This window comes from Medicago sativa, chromosome 8, assembly GCF_051527215.1.
Source record: "Medicago sativa cultivar Bolivia chromosome 8, Bolivia_mono, whole genome shotgun sequence".
In the NCBI taxonomy this organism is placed as follows: domain Eukaryota; kingdom Viridiplantae; phylum Streptophyta; class Magnoliopsida; order Fabales; family Fabaceae; genus Medicago; species Medicago sativa.
In genome coordinates, this window is record NC_140756.1 from 28,528,131 (window position 1) to 28,548,316 (window position 20,186).

A 20,186-nucleotide genomic window follows, 5' to 3' on the forward strand; every position below is an offset into this window, starting at 1 on the left:
ATTTCAAATAATTCTAATTTCATAATTCGTATTAATGCTCAAATAAATTTTACAGTCCTATAAATGCAACTCGGTTGGAAGCTCCATTGATATTGATATGCATGTGTCAATGTTCAAACTTATACCCCTCATTGTGTGAATTTAACCGCTGGAGTACTTGAGAGAAAAAATACAAAATATCTCATGAGTATATTTTTCTAACTGCTCTAATTTATATAAATGGAAAGGATATTCTCTCAAAAAAAAAATGGAGACGATATATTATAAAAATCATTTTTAAATAGGAGTGTCATGAGTGTTGTATGTTTTAGGAGTTTATGAAAATAGAAAGAAAATGCTAATACCAATATTGAATAAATAAATGTCAATTTTTTTAGCGGATAAATAAATGTTGATTAGTAATTGTTGTAGATTCAAACAAAATCACCACGATGTTAAATTAAAAAATTAAATAAATAAAACAAGAAATTTTGTTCATGTGGTCAATTAGCTCCATCAAAGACGAATTATTATGGAGAACATGAGTTTGATTCTAGGTGGAACAGTTAATGGTCAAACTTAGGATTACTAGGACCCCTTTAGCTTTAAAGCCATAGGGCTAACACCATAATAAACCGTGGTGGGCCTAATAGAGAATAATGTTTATGAAACGACTCTCTTCACTTTTATACAGATCTAATTAAACAAATTATTTTAAAATATGTTGTTGGAATATAACAATATAGTTATTTGTGGAACTCATTTGTTGAAGAAATTACATTCTTATTAAGTATTATTATTAAAAGATAAATGAGTAATTTGTATAAGCGGCTCATTCAAAATCTCAAATTGGCGAGAGCTCTTATTCATACAAATTTAATTCATGTTTCATTTAAAATTAATGTTTGAAAGAATGAATTAAGAATTATTTGAAAGAAATACATGACATCTAAAAACTTTAAAAAAAAAAAATAGTTCATAATTTTCTTACTACCGGGATCATACATTTAGTTTAATCATCACTTTAGACTAAAAGAAACCACGTAAGTGATATTGACACCACATCTTCACCCTAAATCTTAAGACATTAGATATATTATGTTGCTCAATATCTACTCTTGAATTCAATGTTGAACTTTTACTCACATTTGACACAATAACAACTCTCCCACTCGCGCTCCCGCTACAAAGTCGAACCGAGTTTTGTTACGACCGTTGGAATTTATGGGGAAACTCACGATGGTGTGGATCGATCCATTGGAGCTAGAGCAATCATCCAAGTGAAAATGATATTACATTTTCACCAAATATTTAAGGTATTAAGTATACGAGTCTTCCAACTTATATGTTGTCCAACCTCCACTCTTTTATTCAATGTTGAAATGTAACTTACACCTGATACATGCAACATTTTTTCACTTAAGTATGGTTGAATTCTAGCCCGTGCTTGGCACGGGTATCCATACTAGTTAGTCTTTATAAATACTTATTTACTGCGATATAAATTTTTATATGAAAAGAGTTAATGTCATCGTTAAGTCAAAGACTATTTTGCCTAACAAAGTGTATAATCAAATATTGTTTGTAGTTTCGATACATTGAGAAATATTATGATTATTTGTTACATGGATGAAAATAGTTATAACCTTGTATACAAAGAGAAGGACATTGACGAAAATTTTGGAATATTCTTTGAATATTTCTTAGAAAGTTTAATTTCTTTATTCAAGGACAATTTTTCCTTACCAGATATTTAAGGACAACTTAGTAATTTTTAAAATTTAAATCCTTAATAATTACTACCTCCGTCTTTAAATATAAGACCCTTTTAAGAAATTTTGTTGTCTCTTTTTATAAGATCCATTTGGTATTTTCAATTACATTAATTAATTATTTACCAACATACCTCTATTTATTTTATATATTTTTCTTCAAATAACATTAAATACTATATTGAAAACATACACTAACTCTCTCTTAAAGGATAAAATTGTAAAAACAATAGCAATTTCAAACAAATTTATTACCATTTTAAATTTTCTTAATTCCCGTTATTTTTTCAAAAGGACCCTATAATTAGGGACGAAGGTAGTATAGTTAGCGGGTGAAGCTAGATATCTTTGTTTTAAAACTTCCTAAAAAAATCTGTTTTAAAATGAATTTTTAAGTGTGTCTCATGTGTCCGCACTACTCATCTATATTTTTAAGCATCAATACCTAATAATCATTTTACCTCTCAATGCAACAATTCTTAAAATTTATTAAATAGCCCGCATCAATAATTATATATCATTACATTTCAATAATAATTTTTTCCTACCAGTAACTCCGACTTTAATATTTTCTTAAATATTACTAATAAATAGTATTTAATGAAATAGTTTTTTCATATGTGATTTAACATTAAACAATAAGATACTATCTCTCTCTTTTTCCTTTCTCTCTTGTGAGCCGTCACAAAAACCCTAGTTTCTTCTCCATCATCCACCAAAGAGGGGTGATTTAGGGTCAATTTTTGACCCAAAATCACCCCTCTAACTCGTTTTTCTATTTCCCTTTTATTGAAATAAGTGATTTTCACATCTATTTCGTTTTATTTTGTGATTTCGTCGTCTTCGTGCGACATTGGTTGTTCGTCGTCTTTGTGCGACGTTGTTTGTTTTTCTTGTTTCTCTCAGATATTTGATCACTCCAGATTGTCAGATCAGCTTCGATCCAGTGCAGATCCAATCAGTGACTTTGGCGTCATCCATGTTGCAGATCCGGGAACATGGTTATTCCGGAGATTTAAATATAGTCATATGTGTAGGCATTTGTACTTTGCCGTTTTATGCTATTAACATGGATGTTGTGAGCCTGTTCATAGATTCATCCTTTTTGTTTTTAGCGAATTTGCATTATATCGATGTACTCTTTCAATTTGAATGAATGAATATCTTTTATTTTGTCAAAAAAAAAACATTAAACAATAAGATATACTTTATCTATTTTATATTAAGTGTAATATTATTTTTGACCAACTTTTTGTGAGTGTGAATTGGGTATCTTATGCATATGCAAGTAACTGCAAACATTAATTCGTTGAGTCAGGTAGAACCTCGATAGGTGGTATAGCACTCCTTTAAGAGATTTAATACTACTGTAGTTTTATGATTGAATTTGATCTCAAAATTTCTAGTTAAACTCGAAGAGATCTTCTACCAACAAGCGATGTTGATTTTCGACGAACTATTAAGTGTAAGATTAATTGGTAAAAGAAAAACATTTTAAAATAAATATTGCTTTATATTTTTAATGTAACATTTTTATTTTATTTTATGCTAAATTAATAATATGTTCATCAATATAACTATGACAATGATTTAGTAAAAAAAAAAAACTATGACAACTTTTTATTTATTTCTAAAAAGTTTAATGACGAAACTCAAACACATTAAGTTTGGAGCTGGCAAAATGGCAGGCCTTTCTAGCCGATCCGTCGGTCCTCCATTTTAGTGTGGGCCAGACCATTTAAAAAGTACGAAAAAATAACCCTAACTTTTTGGGACAACCCACCGAACCTGTATTTTACATGGTCCGGGCTGAGCTGGACAACTAGGCTTGCGGGCTGGCCCTTTAAAAATACTAAAAACAAATAGTAAATAAAATAGTTTTATTATTTGAGACTAAATTATTATACTATGTAATGTAAGACTGAATTTTATTTTTATCAAGGTTGCACTTTGTGAGTTTTGATAAATACTCTCTATGTCTGCATTGATGCTTTTGTGCTATTTATCCCTTATGAATTTTGATTTAATAAGTTCTTTATATATATATATATATATATATATATATATATATATATATATATTATTTAACTAAGTTTACGAAGACATGTGGTTTATTTGATGGATGATGGTCCCCTTTTAGAAACTTGCTTTAGTATGCTTTTTAAGTTAGCGGAGGATAAATTAGCCACTATTACAGAGATGTGTTATTTAGGGTGGGAGATTAGTGGTAAGGCGTGGAAATGGCGGAGGAGGTTGTTCGCTTGGGATGAAGGTTTGGTGAGGGAGTGTGTGGGTCGACTGTCTCAAGCTGTTTTGCAGGTTGGAATGGCAAACCGGTGGGTTTGGAAGCTTCATTTTTCACAACGGTACACAGTCAAAAGTGCCTATAATAATTTAACTGTTGCTGAAATTGTTCACAATGAAGGCTTCAATCAATTATTGTAGCTCAAGGCGATTCTATTAAAGGTTAATATCTTCGTTTGACTCTTGTTTCTAAATAGAATAGCGACAAAGGATAATTTGGGAAGACGACATATTTTGGAGTATGCACACTCTTTTTGTTCAGCAACTTGTGGAGTGGTGGAGGCTCAAGACCAATTATTCTTCACCTGTGATTTTTACGGTCGACTTTGACTTTTGATTCTGGATGGTTAGGGAATTCTACGATTTTCATGGGAATCTTTTAGATCATTCTATTCAGTTTGGGGGCTTGGTGGTTTTTCCAATAACTCTCATCTAGCCTTTCATATCATTTGGATCTTTGTGTTGTTTATTATTTGGAATGATCATAACATAAGGATTTTTTCATAACCAGGCGTAACAACTTTCTTATTTAGTTGAAAAAGTTAAACTCCAAACTTTCTCGTGATTAAAATCGTACTGCATCTTATCCTACTTGGAGGTTAAACCTGTTATTGTGTTTACATGTTGTTTTGTATTTTTAGTGTTGGTTGTATTTTGTTTGACAACTACTTGATGTAGTTTGGACCGTTGTTGTGTAACTCTGGATTTTAAGTTTTCTCTAACACATCTTGTGCTAGAGGGGCTTCTGTTAGTTTTTTAATATATGTTCTTCGTAGCCTCTTCAAAAAAATAATTTATGTAATATGTTTCTATTTAAAAAAAAAAGTGATATATAACTTTATTGTTCATTGCATCTTTTTTTTAAATAAAATAAAATAATACATTTTAAAATACGGATAAGGTTGGCCCATCAAACCGTGTAGTCCACTACTAATTACACTGGACTCAATTTTAGTTGTCCATGAATCAAGTGGACCGACCCACTAAGACCCATTTATATGAGTTGGCCCATTAGACTAAGGCGGGCAGGCCAACACATTTGACAACTCTGATTAAACATCGAGAAATACTTGAATATGTGTCCCAATCTCTTATGTTCAAATTTGTATTTACGAGATAATTATGACAGTTGTTTAACAACGATAATTTTATATTAAAAAATATTTCACACAAATGAACAAATACAAATAATTTTGTATGAAAAATATAACGTACAATTATTTTAAAAAATTATTCCTTATCAATGATATAAAAAAGGTCAAAGTAGAAAAATTGAAAAAATGGAAAGTAATAAATAATAAATGATTTGATATGAAAAGAAATATTTTTTTGGTTACATGATATGAAAAGAAATATGAATATTTTATTAATGTTATAAAATATTTATATTTTAAGACAATTTTATTTTATAAAGTGACTAATAATTAATGCCGATAGGGAGGATAGTCAACTTTCTGGTGGTTAAAATCGTACTACATCCTCCCTAAAAAAAAAAAATCGTACTACATCCTATTCGATTTTGATTATCCCACTTGGAGGTTAAACCCGTTAATGTGTTTACATGTTGTTTTATAGCTTGAACTGTTGTTGTGTAACTTTGGATTTTAAGTTTCCTCTGGCACATCTTGTGCTAGAGGAGCTTCTGCTAGTTTTTTAATACATGTTCTTCTTAGTGTCTTAAAAAAATAATTTTTGTAATATGTTTCTATTTAAAAAAAAATGATATATGACTTTATTGTTCATTGCATCTCTTTCTTTTTTCTTTTAAATAAAACAATACATTTTAAAATACGGATCATGTTGGCCCATCAAATCCGTGTAGTCCACTATTAATTACGCTGAACTCAATTTTAGTTGTCCATGAATCAAGTGGACCGACCCACTACGACCCATTTATATGGGTTGGCCCATTGAACTAAGACAGACAAGACCGACACATTTGACAACTCTAATTTAATGTTGAGAAATACTTGAATATGTGTCCCAATCTCATATGTTCAAATTTGTACTTACAAGATAATTATGACAACTGTTTAGCAACGATAATTTTATATTAAAAAATGGAGTATTTCACCAAAATGAATAAATGCAATTAATCTGTATGAAAAAGATAATTTATAAAACTATTCTTTATCAATGAAAAAAAAAAGTCAAAGTAGAAAAATTGAAAAAATGGAAAGTAATAAATAATAAATGATTTGACATGAAAAGAAATATGCATATTTTATAAATGTTATAAAATATTTATATTTTAAGACAATTTTATTTTATAAAGTGAGTAATAATTTGTGCTAATAGGGAGGATAGTCAAAAGAAAATCCTAGAATTTAGTAAAAAAAAAAATCCTAAAAATAAAAAATGAAAAATCCTAAAAATAAAAAATGATCAAATTGCAAGAAGGATAAAAAATTAATTCCACTTCAGTGGCATTTCATAGTAATTTTCAAGGTCATCAAGGGTAAAATAGAAACAAAAATATTTCAACTAGAAGGAAAAAAAGACAAAAAGCAGGTCAGCGGCAACATAAAGGTTTGGCCGTCCAACCCCACCTTTGCAGCTTTAAATAGAAAAAACAAATTAAATTCAGAAGAAAAAAAGACACAACTTTATTACCCATTAAAACTACTATATTACCCTTCATTTCAAATTTATATACAAACATTTTTCAAATATTTAATTACCCTTCACGGACCTGAAATTATTCTGAACCAAATTGTATTTATTGGGTTTAGGAATTCACACTTAAATAATAATAAATTAAAATCTTTTTTTATCCCTTTTTTGACCAAAAAGAAATATTTTATTAATTACTCATTAAAATACTTTTTCTTGTTTTTATTTATCTTTGGTTTTTTCTCCTTGATTTTATTTATTATTTTTTAATTCTTGTAACAGTAGTATTTATTTTCAACATTACATTTTCTCTCTTTTTCATCTTTCAATTCTTGCACCTTTACAAAAACCATCAACTCAACAGTTTTTTTTTTTTCATCTTCTGAAATTTGTAAGTTCCTTTGAATTTCAGAACAAATAATATTTTTCTCTCTTATTATTTATGTATTTTATTTTATTTCATTTTCTTGTTTGAGTTAACTAGTTGAGTTCTGGTTTCAGCTGAAAAATAATTAATAATTTATAATTATAATCTGAATTTTTTTAATTTTTTTTTTCAGATTTAGAAGAAGATTGGTGAAGTGTGGAATCACAGTGACAGGTCATGATCTTTGCATTCTGTAGAATATTCATTGCTTGATGTTGATATTCTTTTCCATAAATATATTAATTGTTTTTCATTTTTATTTTTTGTATTTATTGCAATATTTTTCCGTTAGTTTCAGCTTTATGTCTTTTAAAGTTCTGGAAAATGCTGGGTATGAAGCAGGTTATTTATTTTTCTGTTTTTGAATAGCTTTTGGTGTTTTTAGATGAATTTTTATTTAATTGTGCTTCTGTCTGAGAAATATCTGGAGAAAAATTAATTATCATTGTTTTCTCTTTCATTTTCTGTCACCAAATATTTTTACTCAAGTGGGTTTTTTTGTTTATAAATTTTTATTATTTTACTAATATATGTTATTTTGATTTTAAAGTCTTAATGGCTAATATATATGTGTATCTTTTTTCATCTTCTGGTATGTGGTAAACTTATGTTCTTGTATTTTCAGAGATGAGATCAAAGTAAAAATAAAATAAAAAATCAATTTTGATGGAATGAAAAATAACTGCATTTTTTTTTGTTATTTATGATCTCCAATTTGAACCATAGTTGTTATTTTTTTTCATCTGTTTTTATGTATAAATGAAGTTTCAATTAGATTTCTACTGATAAGTTTTTTTATTTTTTTGCCTTCTTCCTCATTTGTGTGATCCTTTGATTGGTTTTTAGTCTGCTTTTATTACATGCTCAACAAGGTTTGACTTTGAAGGTATTGATATGTTTGCTAAAATCTATAATATTTGTAATGACATGTGCTTCTATACGTATCACCGACACTTTAAATTGAAGGCATGTTTGGTGTTTGACACGTGGTCTGTGTCAAACAATGTCAAGTGCTCGACACGTGTCTGTCTCCGACATATGTTAGATGTTCGACCGTGACACATGTGATTGCGTTTAATCTTAAATTATTACTCGTGTCGACGTGTCAGTGTTGTGTCGGGTGTTTGTATCTGGACGAGTGCTTGTTGCCCCCATTTTCTTTCTGATTGTTTTATACTTTCTTGGATTGTAGGTGTTGGTTTGATAATATATACTTGAGGGTGTGAACATTCAATATATGCATGGAAGGAAGAGAAGGTATCAATCCTGCGGTTACGGTGATAGCGCCAGAAGCTCCATCCGCATATCATGTCGCACCAAGGAATGAAGTTCCAAACCAGGTTCATAACCCTGAAGTAGCCACAGCTGCAGCCGCAGGAGGATCTACTGCTGCTCCTGCTGCTCCTGCTGCTGATACTGTCGGTGTTTCCCCGGTGAGTGTAGGTTTGGATGGAACCGTTAAGAAGAAAAGGGGTAGACCAAGGAAATATGGGCCAGATGGGTCTGTCAACATGCCACTGTCACCATTGCCTATTTCATCTTCAGCTCCGCCTTCTTCTAAAGACTTCTCATCCGTGAAGCAAGTGAAACCACAGGGGATGGAATACAAGAGGGCGAAAAAATTTGTGATGGATCATCTAGGTAATTGTTGGTCCTTTATACATTGATTTAATGCTCTTGTTGGTTGGTAAATATTATAGTTAATCATATGACTTTCATTTTGTATGTAACCTTTTTCCTTTTGTTGATGTTTGAAGTGTATCTCTGTCTGGTATCAAAAATACTTTGCTTCTCTTGCTTCTTTGAGTTTGCATGCTATTTTACTTCCGAACTACTTTCCTTCAATCCACAACAAAAGCTCTCAAATTTGTTTTTATACAGCTTATTTATGACTTATGCAAGAATTAATTAAATCTGTCCATATTCCTGACCTTTAATTGTACAACTTCATAGTGTGCTTGTTAATATTCCCCGAGTTTACAACTTTCTAGGTTAGTGCTAATGAATTACGCATTCAATGTATTTATTGTACACCGTTATAAATACAAGTTGTGTAGATACAAAGAATTTACAGAAATTACAACTTTATAGATTTTATTGCTTACTTTCTGATTTTCAAATGAATTCAAAAACATCTTTTGGTTGTATTTCTGTAAGAATTAATTAATTCCGCTATTGGGTCAAAAGATGTCTTTTTTTGTCAAGTTTAATTAATTCTTACAGAAATACAAACAAAAGATATTTCTGAATTCATTTGAAAATCAGAAAGTAAACACTAAATTCTATAAAGTTGTAGTTTAAGTAAATTCTATGTATCAAGGCAACTTGTATTTATAATGGTGTACAATAAATACATTGAATGCGTACTCCCTCTGTTACTGTTTAAAAGCAAAAGTCACCATTTCACACTTATTAAGGTATGCCGTTGCTTATATTAATTTCAGTATAAAAACATAATTGCTCTACCCATAATACCCTCATTGTAATTTGTTTGTAATTTGTAAAGAATTACAATGAGGGTAGTGTGGCTAAAGCAATTATGTTTTTGACTGAAATTAATATAAGCAAAGGCCGATACCTTAATAAGCGTGAAATGGTGACTTTTGTTATGGTGACTTTTGTTTATAAACTGTAACGGAGGGAGTACACATTCAATGTATTTATTGTACACCATTATAAAAACAAGTTGTGTAGATACAAAGAATTTACAGAAATTACGACCTTTCGCAAATTACAATGAGGGTATTTTGGGTAAAGCAATTATGTTTTTTTACTGAAATTAATATAAGCAACGGCATACCTTAACAAGTGTGAAATGGTGACTTTTGCTTTTAAACAGTAGCGGAGGGAGTATGCATTCAATGTATTCATTGTACACCATTATAAATACAAGTTGCCTTGATACATAGAATTTACTTAAACTACAACTTTATAGAATTTAGTGTTTGCTTTCTGATTTTCAAATGAATTCAGAAATATTTATTGTTGGTACTTTTGCAGGTGAAATGAATGGGCACTCTGATGGTACAAACTTTATGCCGCATTTCATCACTGTCAATGCCGGCGAGGTATGTTTGAATGCACCATCCCCGTCCTTTATTCTTACCTTCCTAAGCGTTATACAAATTGATGATACCATTACTTCCAAAGTTATAATGAATAATATTATTTTGCTATACTCTTTGGTTTGTAGGATATTACAAATAAGGTGATATCATTTTCACAACAAGGTCCTCGAGCAATATGTGTCTTATCGGCTACTGGAGTGATTTCAAATGTGACTCTCCGTCATCCAGATTCTTCTGGGGGTACTTTGACCTATGAGGTGCGTCAGTAAATCATGACACTGACTTATTTTTATTTTATTCCATGCTTAAAGCCTAAATTCATTTGAAGCTTCTGTTTAACACTTTGTTCTGTTTTATGTAAAGTATGGATCTAAGGTTTAGGTATTGCAATAATCATCGGATTGATAATATTTATAATCAGGACTGAAAAATTGAAATATTATTAATGATGTTTTTTGTTTATATGAGAATGGTTTTATAAACATTTTTCTGTTCAGTAAATTAATCAAGGTGGTGAGAAGCATGGTTTTCAATGATTTTGTAAATTAATCAAGATGGTTTTATGAACATTTTTCTGTACAATTCTACTAATGTATTGAGTCAGGAAATCAGCAGTGTTGGTAGTTGATATGTTATATGTTCAGTAGTCAATAGAGGCTGATAGCGGCAACGGACCGCTACGGTAATCGTCCTAGCGGTGCGGAACCAAATAGCGGCTGCTTCAGCTGCTATTTGATTTTAGTAGGAAATTTCCAAATTGACCCTATTTTGAAAACCTCTTTGAGGGCATTTTGGGGATTCTGTAAACCCTAACATTGCTTGATGGTTTCTCTCTGTTTTTTTTTCTCTTCCTCTGTTGTATGGTTTCTCGGTTCTTTTTTTCTTCCTGTTTTCTTTTGTTTTATGGTTTATCTTGTTTTATGATTTTCTTGTTTGTTCCTCTGTTTTTTGTTTTTTGGTGTTTTGATTTATGACTGTTTCATAAGAGTGTTATATTTAATTTTATATAAGTTATTTGTTTTGAGAAATATACAAGTTTGTTTATAATTTAACAGTATTATTCATGTAATTTGTCCAAAAAATAATCAAATATCGGTGACTACTATTTGTCACACCGCTATCCGGGATTGACTACTATTATGTTGTTACTAGTAGTTGAAATGACTTTCACAAAAGTCTGGTTTTGCCATAGTCTGATATTTGATGGTTATTTTCTTAAGTCCGCTATTGAGTTTGGAACTGTAGTTTTTCTGAATGTTGATGTATTGATATTGGTGCCACAATATCTTCTGTTTAATATTTCTTCTTCTAAATATGCTCTTGCAGGGTCGTTTTGAGATACTTTCCTTGTCTGGATCATTCATGCCTACTGATACTAACCAAGGAACAAGAAGCAGGGCAGGTGGAATGAGTGTCTCACTGGCAAGCCCTGATGGTCGCGTAGTAGGCGGTGGAGTTGCGGGTGTTCTTATAGCTGCCACTCCTGTGCAGGTAAACATCCTTTCACTCTTTACACTTGGGTCATGTTTAACAATGCACCAAGTTCACGTGTGCTCATGCTCGGAAAGTGAACCACCATTTCCCCTTAATATAGTTGCCAAACAAATAGGATTGAGAATTGAGAAGTGACTATTTTAACGTCTATTTGCTTTGAGACATCTGTTTTCACTTTTAATTACAAAATTGCTACATTGTTTTCATTTTTCATCTCCTTTCCAAATATTTCACTGTTTCCTATACAAATCTTTGTAAACAGAAAGCAAATTGAAAACAATGCGACAGTTTTGTAATTAAAAGTGAAAAGTCAATAAAAATAGAAAATGTCTTCTCATACTAAATAGGCCCTAAACTTGCAATTCTATGTCTCAACAATTGCACTAGAGAGCGTTTTTGTGTAAGTAGGCCAAGTTAACATGATTCCTATACAGCACCAACACAAACATGAACACTGTACACGGCACTGACACGTGTAATAATTTGAGAAAATGAAATAATTAAATTCAATCACATGTGTGTTGGTGTTGGATGTGCCTTCAATCTTAAGTGTTGCATCTTCCTCAAAAGAAGGATCACTTATATTTTTCTTGGTTTATTTCAGGTGGTGGTGGGAAGCTTTCTGCCTAGCGGCCATCAAGATCTGAAAACAAGGAAGCCTAAGTCTGATTATGCACCAGCCACATTTACTCAGGCCATTGCAGTATCTGCAGCACCGCCGCTACCCCAAACTAATAGTGCTGAGAAAGAGGATGCCATGGGTGGCGGTGGACATGTACTGCAAAATTCTGGAACCCTTAACTCAAATTTCACTTCTCCTCCGCCCACCGCCTTTCGAAGGGACAACTGGGTCAACATGCACTCTATGCCGGACACAAGAAAAGCGGCTACTGATATTAACATATCTTTGCCTGATAATTAAGTTGATTATCGACGTGCAAATTGTTTGTCACAACATTTACAACTGAGATGTTTTATTTTATGTTTACCGTGTTCTCTATTGTTATCTTAGATTGTTCCAAATCTGTTCTCTGTCTGTTACTATAGTCTATAGGATGTAGTTGACAGTGTTGTTAGTTGCAGCTAGGTAGAGTATCTTTGATTTATCGGCTGGTTACTTAGGTAGATGCAGCACAATGGAATATTATGATAAGTAGGCTAATTTTGATGTAATGGTACCTTGGTCCTTGTTTGCCTATTTACTCGGTATTGAATTTGGTGAAGCATTTGCTTTTGATTTTGTTTGTGCTTTTAATTTGGTGATGGTATAAGTTGCGTTTGTTTTAGCTTTAAAAAAAATAGATTTTGTGTTAGAAAAACCTAAAGATTTTTTTTTGAGATTTTAAAAAAAATTCAAAGCTATTTGTGTTTATCAACTATCCAAAAAAAGTGATTTTTTTTTAAAAAAAAAAATGATTTTTAACTAGTTCATGTGTTACCACTTTGTGTTGGGAAAAGCTAATCCTAATAGCTTTTCATTTTAGAGTCAAAATAAATTTTTTGATAAAATAATTTTTCTAACGATCCTAAACAATCACTTAAAAATGACAAGTGATTTTTTTACACAAAAAATAGATTTTTTTTTTCAGCTTTAAAATACATAGATTTTTGGTTAAAAGAAACTAGAGATTATTTTTAGACATTTTTTTTAGACATTTTTTAGAAAAATCTAAAGCTATTTTTGTTTGTTTACTAACATAAAAATCATTTTTTTAAAGATTTGAAACTTACACTTGAGTTCTATGTATTTAGAAAAAAAAATAGATTTTGAAAAAGCTACTTTATCGATGCATATCAATTATATAATTTGTTTAAAGGTTTTTGGATTAATAGTGCATTTGATCATGGTGAAGTATTTTTTTTTTCAGGTGCTTGTATAATGTTTTTATAATTATATTTAGAAATGATTTTGATTATTTTTAGAGTGAGGGTTTGGTAGTTTTATTTGAGTGATAAATCCCTTCTGGCAACATGCTGCATTTGCTAAATGCTAATTGTAAACAGAAAAAAAAACAAAAAAACATCAAGTGGCCATTATAGAGTTTTCTTGGTTTGGATATACCAACTTTTCAAAATTTGTTCCATTGACATATTATAAGCTTATAAATGAATTTTGGCATTGTCTCTTAGAAACTTTTTAGGATCCAGAGATTATATTAAGAAACTCTATTACATTGATTAACATATGAATTATCTACCAAAGTGAAAGGATTAAACTATTTCTTACACTGTTCTTTCAACAAAAATAAAGACTCTTGCATTGTGACTTAGTGATGAATTTAGATCGAATGTTGGATAAGAGACATACTTACGTTTAGTCATTTTAGTGTTCGACAATGCTTTGAATATGATTATTTCTATTAGAAGAGGAACCTACGAGAAAAAAAAAGAGGATAAGGATAAAATTGACCAATAAAAATTCAACCCAAACAAAAGATGTATTTTTCTTCTTCTTCTGGTGGTGGCTAGGGTTTGAATCCCGGACCTGGGGTTTGAATCCCGGGCCTTGCATATATTATATTATGTATTGTCCCTGCCAACTGAGCTAAACTCACTAGAACATAGTAATTTCTTTATATATTGGTATAGATTTTTGTCGTAGTAATTTAAAAGACTTAGACATCTTGCGCATCAATTATTCGCACCAGATGTTTGATAATTATTTAGTTATTGATATTATATTATAATTATTAGATTAGTTAGCTTATTCAGTTTGTATGCTTTTAGTTAGTTTTTACCTGTTTTTCCTATTTACCCTTGTGCTATATAAAAGGGTAAATCTATTTATTTGTAGATATATGTGAGAAAAATAAAAACAGAGGCATATCAGTCAGTGTATCATTTTTCTCTCTTTTCTCGTTTCCCTTGATGAATATTCTTCACCATTCATCTATTTTCATCAATTTTCACACTAGATGGTTTATATTCTTAAGAAGGGAATAAAGATCCGCACAAAAGCCATTATTAGTTCTACAAAATTTAGCAATCCTTGCTCATATGAAAAAACATGGTTCTGATCACATGTGGAATCCAGGAAAATATGGAAGGATTTTCAGAAAATAAAATATAAAATACAGTTATTTAAAGAATAATTTTTTTAAAAACAGGGTAGCACAAAATTGGAGATTGGTTCAGCAGAAACCAGTAGCACAAGAATGTACTATGCAGTTAGAGATGATTTATATAACTTAAATGAGATGCACCAGTTGGGTAATCACCACTTTCTTTAAAATACAGTAAAACAAATGAAACCACGATTTTAAATTACATCAATGCAATTGGTGCTGGACAAGTACAGTGGAAAATTCAATCATGTAATTTATCTCATTTGCAAATGGTATGTTCTGAATTAACAATAAGGAAATGCATAGTAGCTTGCGTCCGAAGAAGCTCCCTAAATCGATACAGGGGATCAGTTCAATGTTAGGAAGTAACGGCAAGGAAAGGAAACAAAGGTAAAATTGTAAATGTGTTGGGAGTTAAAATCCTGTAACACTAACATGCAGAAATTTGATATGTATTGACATTTGATATAAATTGGAGTTCAGGTGGAAGCTTATATTGCTTCCTTTTCTTGGAACAAACATGAAACCACAATTTTTAGTTTCTTGCCCCAATGATTTTTAATTGTGACCCCAATAGCTAGAAAAGCTGTCTAATCAGATGAAATTAGAATGTATCAACTTTTTATTACATTTGTCAACCATGAAAGTTCTCATTTCTTTCCCTTGAGATTGATTACAGAAAGCTCTTGTTCAACATATTCTCCTGCACACATTGGAGGGTATTTGCTTGCCAGTGGCGATTCGGCAAAATGTCCCAAGGGCTTCAGAACCGCATCTGATGCTATGTGCGCAAATAACTACATGTGACGGTTAAAAGTTACCAATTAGTATAACAGTCGACAGAACTAAAAGGTCAATTTTATATAGCTATTATTTCCTAGTACAATAAACGACCAGCTTTTTGTGAGCACTCACCGTCGACGAGACTCTCCATAAGCTTCTTTTTTGCTCTTTAGCTGCATTGATTGCATCAATGGTCCTGTTTGTGGCAACTACTTCGTGCATGCCAGCTATGCAGTCCCCTCCCGTTAACCACTCTATCTGCATTTTGAAACAAAAAGAAAACACACAAAAGGAGTTGGTGATAATGAGAGTAAATCGTATTTATCCTAGAGAGCTGTCAAAATATGTAGACTTGCAGTCTCAACTCTCAAAGGCATGATATTGAAATCAAAGCCAGTGGTGGATAAAAATTATAAGCTAAAAAATATAATGCTAATTAAAAATTGAAATGCCAGTTATTTGAGACAAGTAACATTGCTAAAAAGTTCAGCAAAAAATGGAACACAAGTAGAAAACTGGTAATGTCATTTTGATTAGACAGATGGAAGAAAAAAAAGACAAGGAATCAGGTGTGTGTGTGTGTTTCAAACTGTAATGAAAGCTTTAAAATAATTTAGATACAATATCTTCAAATATAGGTTATTTCAAATTACCTGCTTTCCTGTCTGAATAAGAAGACAACCTACTGGAACCTTCACTTCGACTTTTTGTCCATTTCTTAGCCAGATGTTCAATCCAGGAAATCTACTTCTACCATGAATTGTTAGAAAGTTAAGATCATAGTGATATCCTGCAAAAACAGTTCCTACTTGACCATATTTTTCAAGGTCACTCCCTGTTGGAGCTAGCAGATGCGGGCCCTAGTACACAAAATAATGCACCATACAATCAGTAGAAAACATAGGTAAAAATATCAAGGGCTGAGAAAGTAAGAATACAATCAAGCTGTCATTCAATTTTTTAAGTTGCGAAATGCAGCACATGTGACAAGTAGAGAATATTACCACCTAATAGAACTTGGCAAAAGAGGGCTTCTTAAAGTAAAATTGTTCCCTATGGACAAACATAAATAAATGTAAAAGTAAAGAATAGGGTATAGCCCATTTGATGACTATTCTATTGACAAAATAAGTTTAGCATCAAAATCAAGTACTCTCTGTTATTGAAGTGAGAAAAGTGGCACCAAATGCTCGAGGGTCCCAACATTTTTTAAACAAGTTGAAGACGAAAAGAAAGTAAATGAGAGAGACTTGTTAATTTTGAACTGGCCAAGAGTTGGAAAAGTAATTAAAGAACTTGTGCTTTCCTTTACTTTAGAGATTTCTGCAGTATATCTATTCTAACAAGTAAACCATTCTGGTTATAAAAATGCATGAATCTCACTCTTGTTGGATACAAATATAATGTTAAACAGTGGAAACTATCATATAGTTAAGAATAAAATCAAAGTAACTGCAACACAAACTGGGGAACCTTTGCTTCCATATTGAAAAAGGGTAAAAGTAAATGCATATGCTTTACTATGAATGATGTCCAAAATCTTTTGTTTTAACATATCTCAAAGTGATCATTCATCAGATAGTTAATCAACTAAGAGATGTAAATGCGTATGTTTAATCAACTAATTGATGTGCTCACTCACCAGCTTCATAAGAGATGTAAATGCGTCCTTTGGAAGACCAAACCCAATAGCTGCCATTTCAGCAACCACCTATGTAAGAAATATGCGCAATCAGATAACACACATTTCAAATAACATTATAAAATTCCCTCAAAAAAAAAAAAATAACATTATAAAATACCAATCAATTATATGACTTACTTCAATTGCTGCTATCATTTTGTATCCCCAGGAATCCATAGTTTCTTTCCATTCTGGAAAACCTTCGGGAATTACTGGCTCTGCATTGAGTTCCTGCACAATAACAATAGCAATAAACAAAACATAATATTAACATTACATTATGAAGAAAAATATTGTTAGCAAAAGATAGTAATGCTAGCATAAAGCTCTGTTTCAGATTTAGATTCCCTGTATATGGGAATCCTAGAATTTGTGCATTTCGGACCATCTGATTGTACAGTTCACATTCCAAGTACGTAATGTCTATTTGATTTACCCTCTTTTTTGAACACCCTCAATGTTTTCGACTAATTTTTATTTTATCACTTTCTAGGATTGTGATTGGTTTCTTCCACCTTCTAAAATAAGCAGAATATGAGAGAAAAATATCAGATTATAAGAAAAATATATTCCTAATGACTTTTTGTAAAATAATCTGACTTCAATTAGTACAGTTTTTTTGAATGTCAAACACTTCAATTAGTACGGTAAATAGTACAGTTTTTTTGAATGGCAAACACTTCAATTAGTACCGTAAATGAGAGAATACAAAAAATCCTTATAATTATAAACAATCGCAAATTAACTTCAACTTTACATAAAGATCTCTAAAAAACAATGACTAAATTAATTCAATTATACAGATCACATTTTCTTTTATCTTAAACAATCAAGCCCTTAGATGTCTCATAGATTGACCATTGTTAAAGTATTGATTTTTCATTAAAAAATACACTCTATTTCTTAATTTTGAAATGCAATTACAGAAGTGAGTTGATCTCGCAAAATAATTGGATTTTCACTATACAATCAAACAACTTATAACAACTGATTCAGCTCAAGTAGTTAATGAGCTACACAAGAATCATTCATTCAGGAGAACCTGATTTCAACGTCCAACAATTCTTGATCAGACTTTACTAACTTCATGACTAACTAGGAACCAGAGGGTTAACACCGAAAAAAGTAACTGCAACATAAAAAAAAGAAACCTGAAATTTGGTGTTAGAGGGACGATCACCGATCCTCCAAAAATATCTCCATTTAAGATCAGCACCAACAGGAGTATGAGGTCGATGTTCTTCCGGCATTTCTTTCACTTTCTCTTGCATTTCTTCATCCACCAAACTTCTCGGTACTTCCACTCTCTCCGGCGTAACCCCAACCTACATCAACAACAACAACAACAATTCTTCATCATCATTCATTCTCATCATACACTAATTAGCGTCAGGATCATTTGAACTAAATTAAGCTCTAATTTGATATACATTACACACTAATTAAACTCTAATTTCAATTTTAAGTAGTAAATGAGTGAAACGATTAATGAACCTGGTAATGCAAATGAGGTCTCTCTTGGCGAATCTTGAACTCATGAGGAGCTGAGAAGTACTTTTCCATCATATCAATGAAACGATCATTATCTTCGACGGTGCATCGCGGATCTTTTACAAGAAGTGCTCCGGTTTCACTTAAGGTGCGGCTGACATCGGCGCAGAGAGATTGAAGGCGTGGATCGCGGTCGTTTGAAACGGCGGAGAGGTATGAAGATAGATCTATCACTGGGAGTTCCATTGTTGTTGATGGCGGGAGAATTAGTGAAGGAAGGGTTTTTTGGGTAATATGGATCGGTTTTATAATATGGTGAGACGCACGCACACGCATAGTAAGTGCATTAATAGAAAATGTGTGAGGGTGATGAGTTACAGCTCATCATCGTTACGGAACTAATTTAATTTCACGTTATCTTCTCATTACGTTTTGATTTGATCCTCTCCTTAATTAGTAGGGAAAAAAAGATAGACCCAAATGCATTGTTTGTTTTTGATAGATTTTGGATTGGATAGAAACTAGGGAGGTCGAATATAATGTAGACGTATTTGTATCAGATACATATAAGATATTGAATATTGATACTCCATCGATATTTTCGGGTACAAATTCTAGAAGTATCTGAGTAACTTTTCAGTTTTGAATAATTATTCCAGTGGTTTGTCTAACATGCGCAATATTGTGTTAAAACAACTAGTAAGTTTTTATTAAAAAACAACAATTATTTATAAAAAAATATAAATTTATATAGAATGTACAAGTTTCAATTCAAAGTTACTAGTTTAAACTTCTTGACATATGCAAATTTGCACATGATAGAAAATCTCTTTATTTTAGACAAAGGCTGACATGTGTCTTAAAGACGTATTTTAAAAATTTCAAAATATAAATAATCGTCTTAAAAGTTGTGTATTCAACCTTATTCTATTTCAGGATCATAGAATATATCCATCAAGTATTGAACAAGTATGAAAGCATCAGAAGCACAATAGAAACTCAAAGATTTTGGTAGAAGATCTCAAGAAAAGTCAACCAGAAGTTAACACATTTAAGTCAACTTATGTGTGCCCTTTACATGTGAATAAATTTTAACATGTATGTTTGTTATTTTTTGAGGGGTTTAGAATGTTATAAAATCTCTCCCACAAAAATTTTGAAATTTTAAACAAACTATGAAATTTTAAGCGCTAAAAACTTAAAATTTCATAATTAATTTCTTACGTACCCCAACCTCTACAAAGACCAATTCATGAGCGCCCTAATTACATATACATCGTCTCAAAGACGCTTAGGGAAGATCATATGCACACTTAACTGAACAGAACCACCGCCCTAAGATGATTTGGCTATCCACCCAATCTTTGACCGTCTTCCGCAACTCACACCAGTTTTCACGGAATCGGTTACAACTAGCTCGTCTAATTAAGCGTGGCACCACTGTTACACTTAAGTATGAGCTCATAATTCACACTTTACACTCTCTCTCTCTCTCTCTCTCTCTCT

General features: G+C 31.4%; 2 protein-coding genes across 5 annotated transcripts; one reads left to right on the forward strand and one right to left on the reverse strand.

The window, feature by feature from the left end:
* Positions 1-6,988: 6,988 nt before the first annotated feature.
* LOC146898132 (AT-hook motif nuclear-localized protein 7-like) lies at positions 6,989-12,894 on the forward strand. Of its 4 annotated transcripts, none has more exons than XM_085737319.1 (7): positions 6,989-7,059; positions 7,229-7,981; positions 8,288-8,736; positions 10,096-10,163; positions 10,289-10,420; positions 11,490-11,654; positions 12,262-12,894. In XM_085737319.1, the coding sequence occupies exons 3-7, from the start codon at positions 8,337-8,339 to the stop codon at positions 12,577-12,579; spliced, it is 1,083 nt and encodes a 360-aa protein (XP_085593445.1). In that variant the 5' UTR covers positions 6,989-7,059; positions 7,229-7,981; positions 8,288-8,336; the 3' UTR covers positions 12,580-12,894. The 4 variants fall into 4 exon arrangements, with proteins under 4 accessions (XP_085593445.1, XP_085593444.1, XP_085593446.1 ...); XM_085737318.1 differs by having other exon boundaries at positions 7,229-7,269; XM_085737320.1 differs by lacking the exon at positions 6,989-7,059 and having other exon boundaries at positions 7,229-7,426.
* Positions 12,895-15,158: 2,264 nt separating this feature from the next.
* LOC146898133 (2-oxoglutarate (2OG) and Fe(II)-dependent oxygenase superfamily protein) lies at positions 15,159-18,951 on the reverse strand. Its single transcript, XM_085737323.1, has 7 exons — positions 18,684-18,951; positions 18,341-18,514; positions 17,328-17,420; positions 17,148-17,216; positions 16,159-16,365; positions 15,638-15,763; positions 15,159-15,519 (listed from the first exon to the last, which is right to left on the reverse strand). Exons 1-7 carry the CDS (start codon positions 18,924-18,926, stop codon positions 15,373-15,375), a joined length of 1,059 nt encoding a protein of 352 aa, XP_085593449.1. The 5' UTR covers positions 18,927-18,951; the 3' UTR covers positions 15,159-15,372.
* Between the last annotated feature and the right edge of the window lie 1,235 nt (positions 18,952-20,186).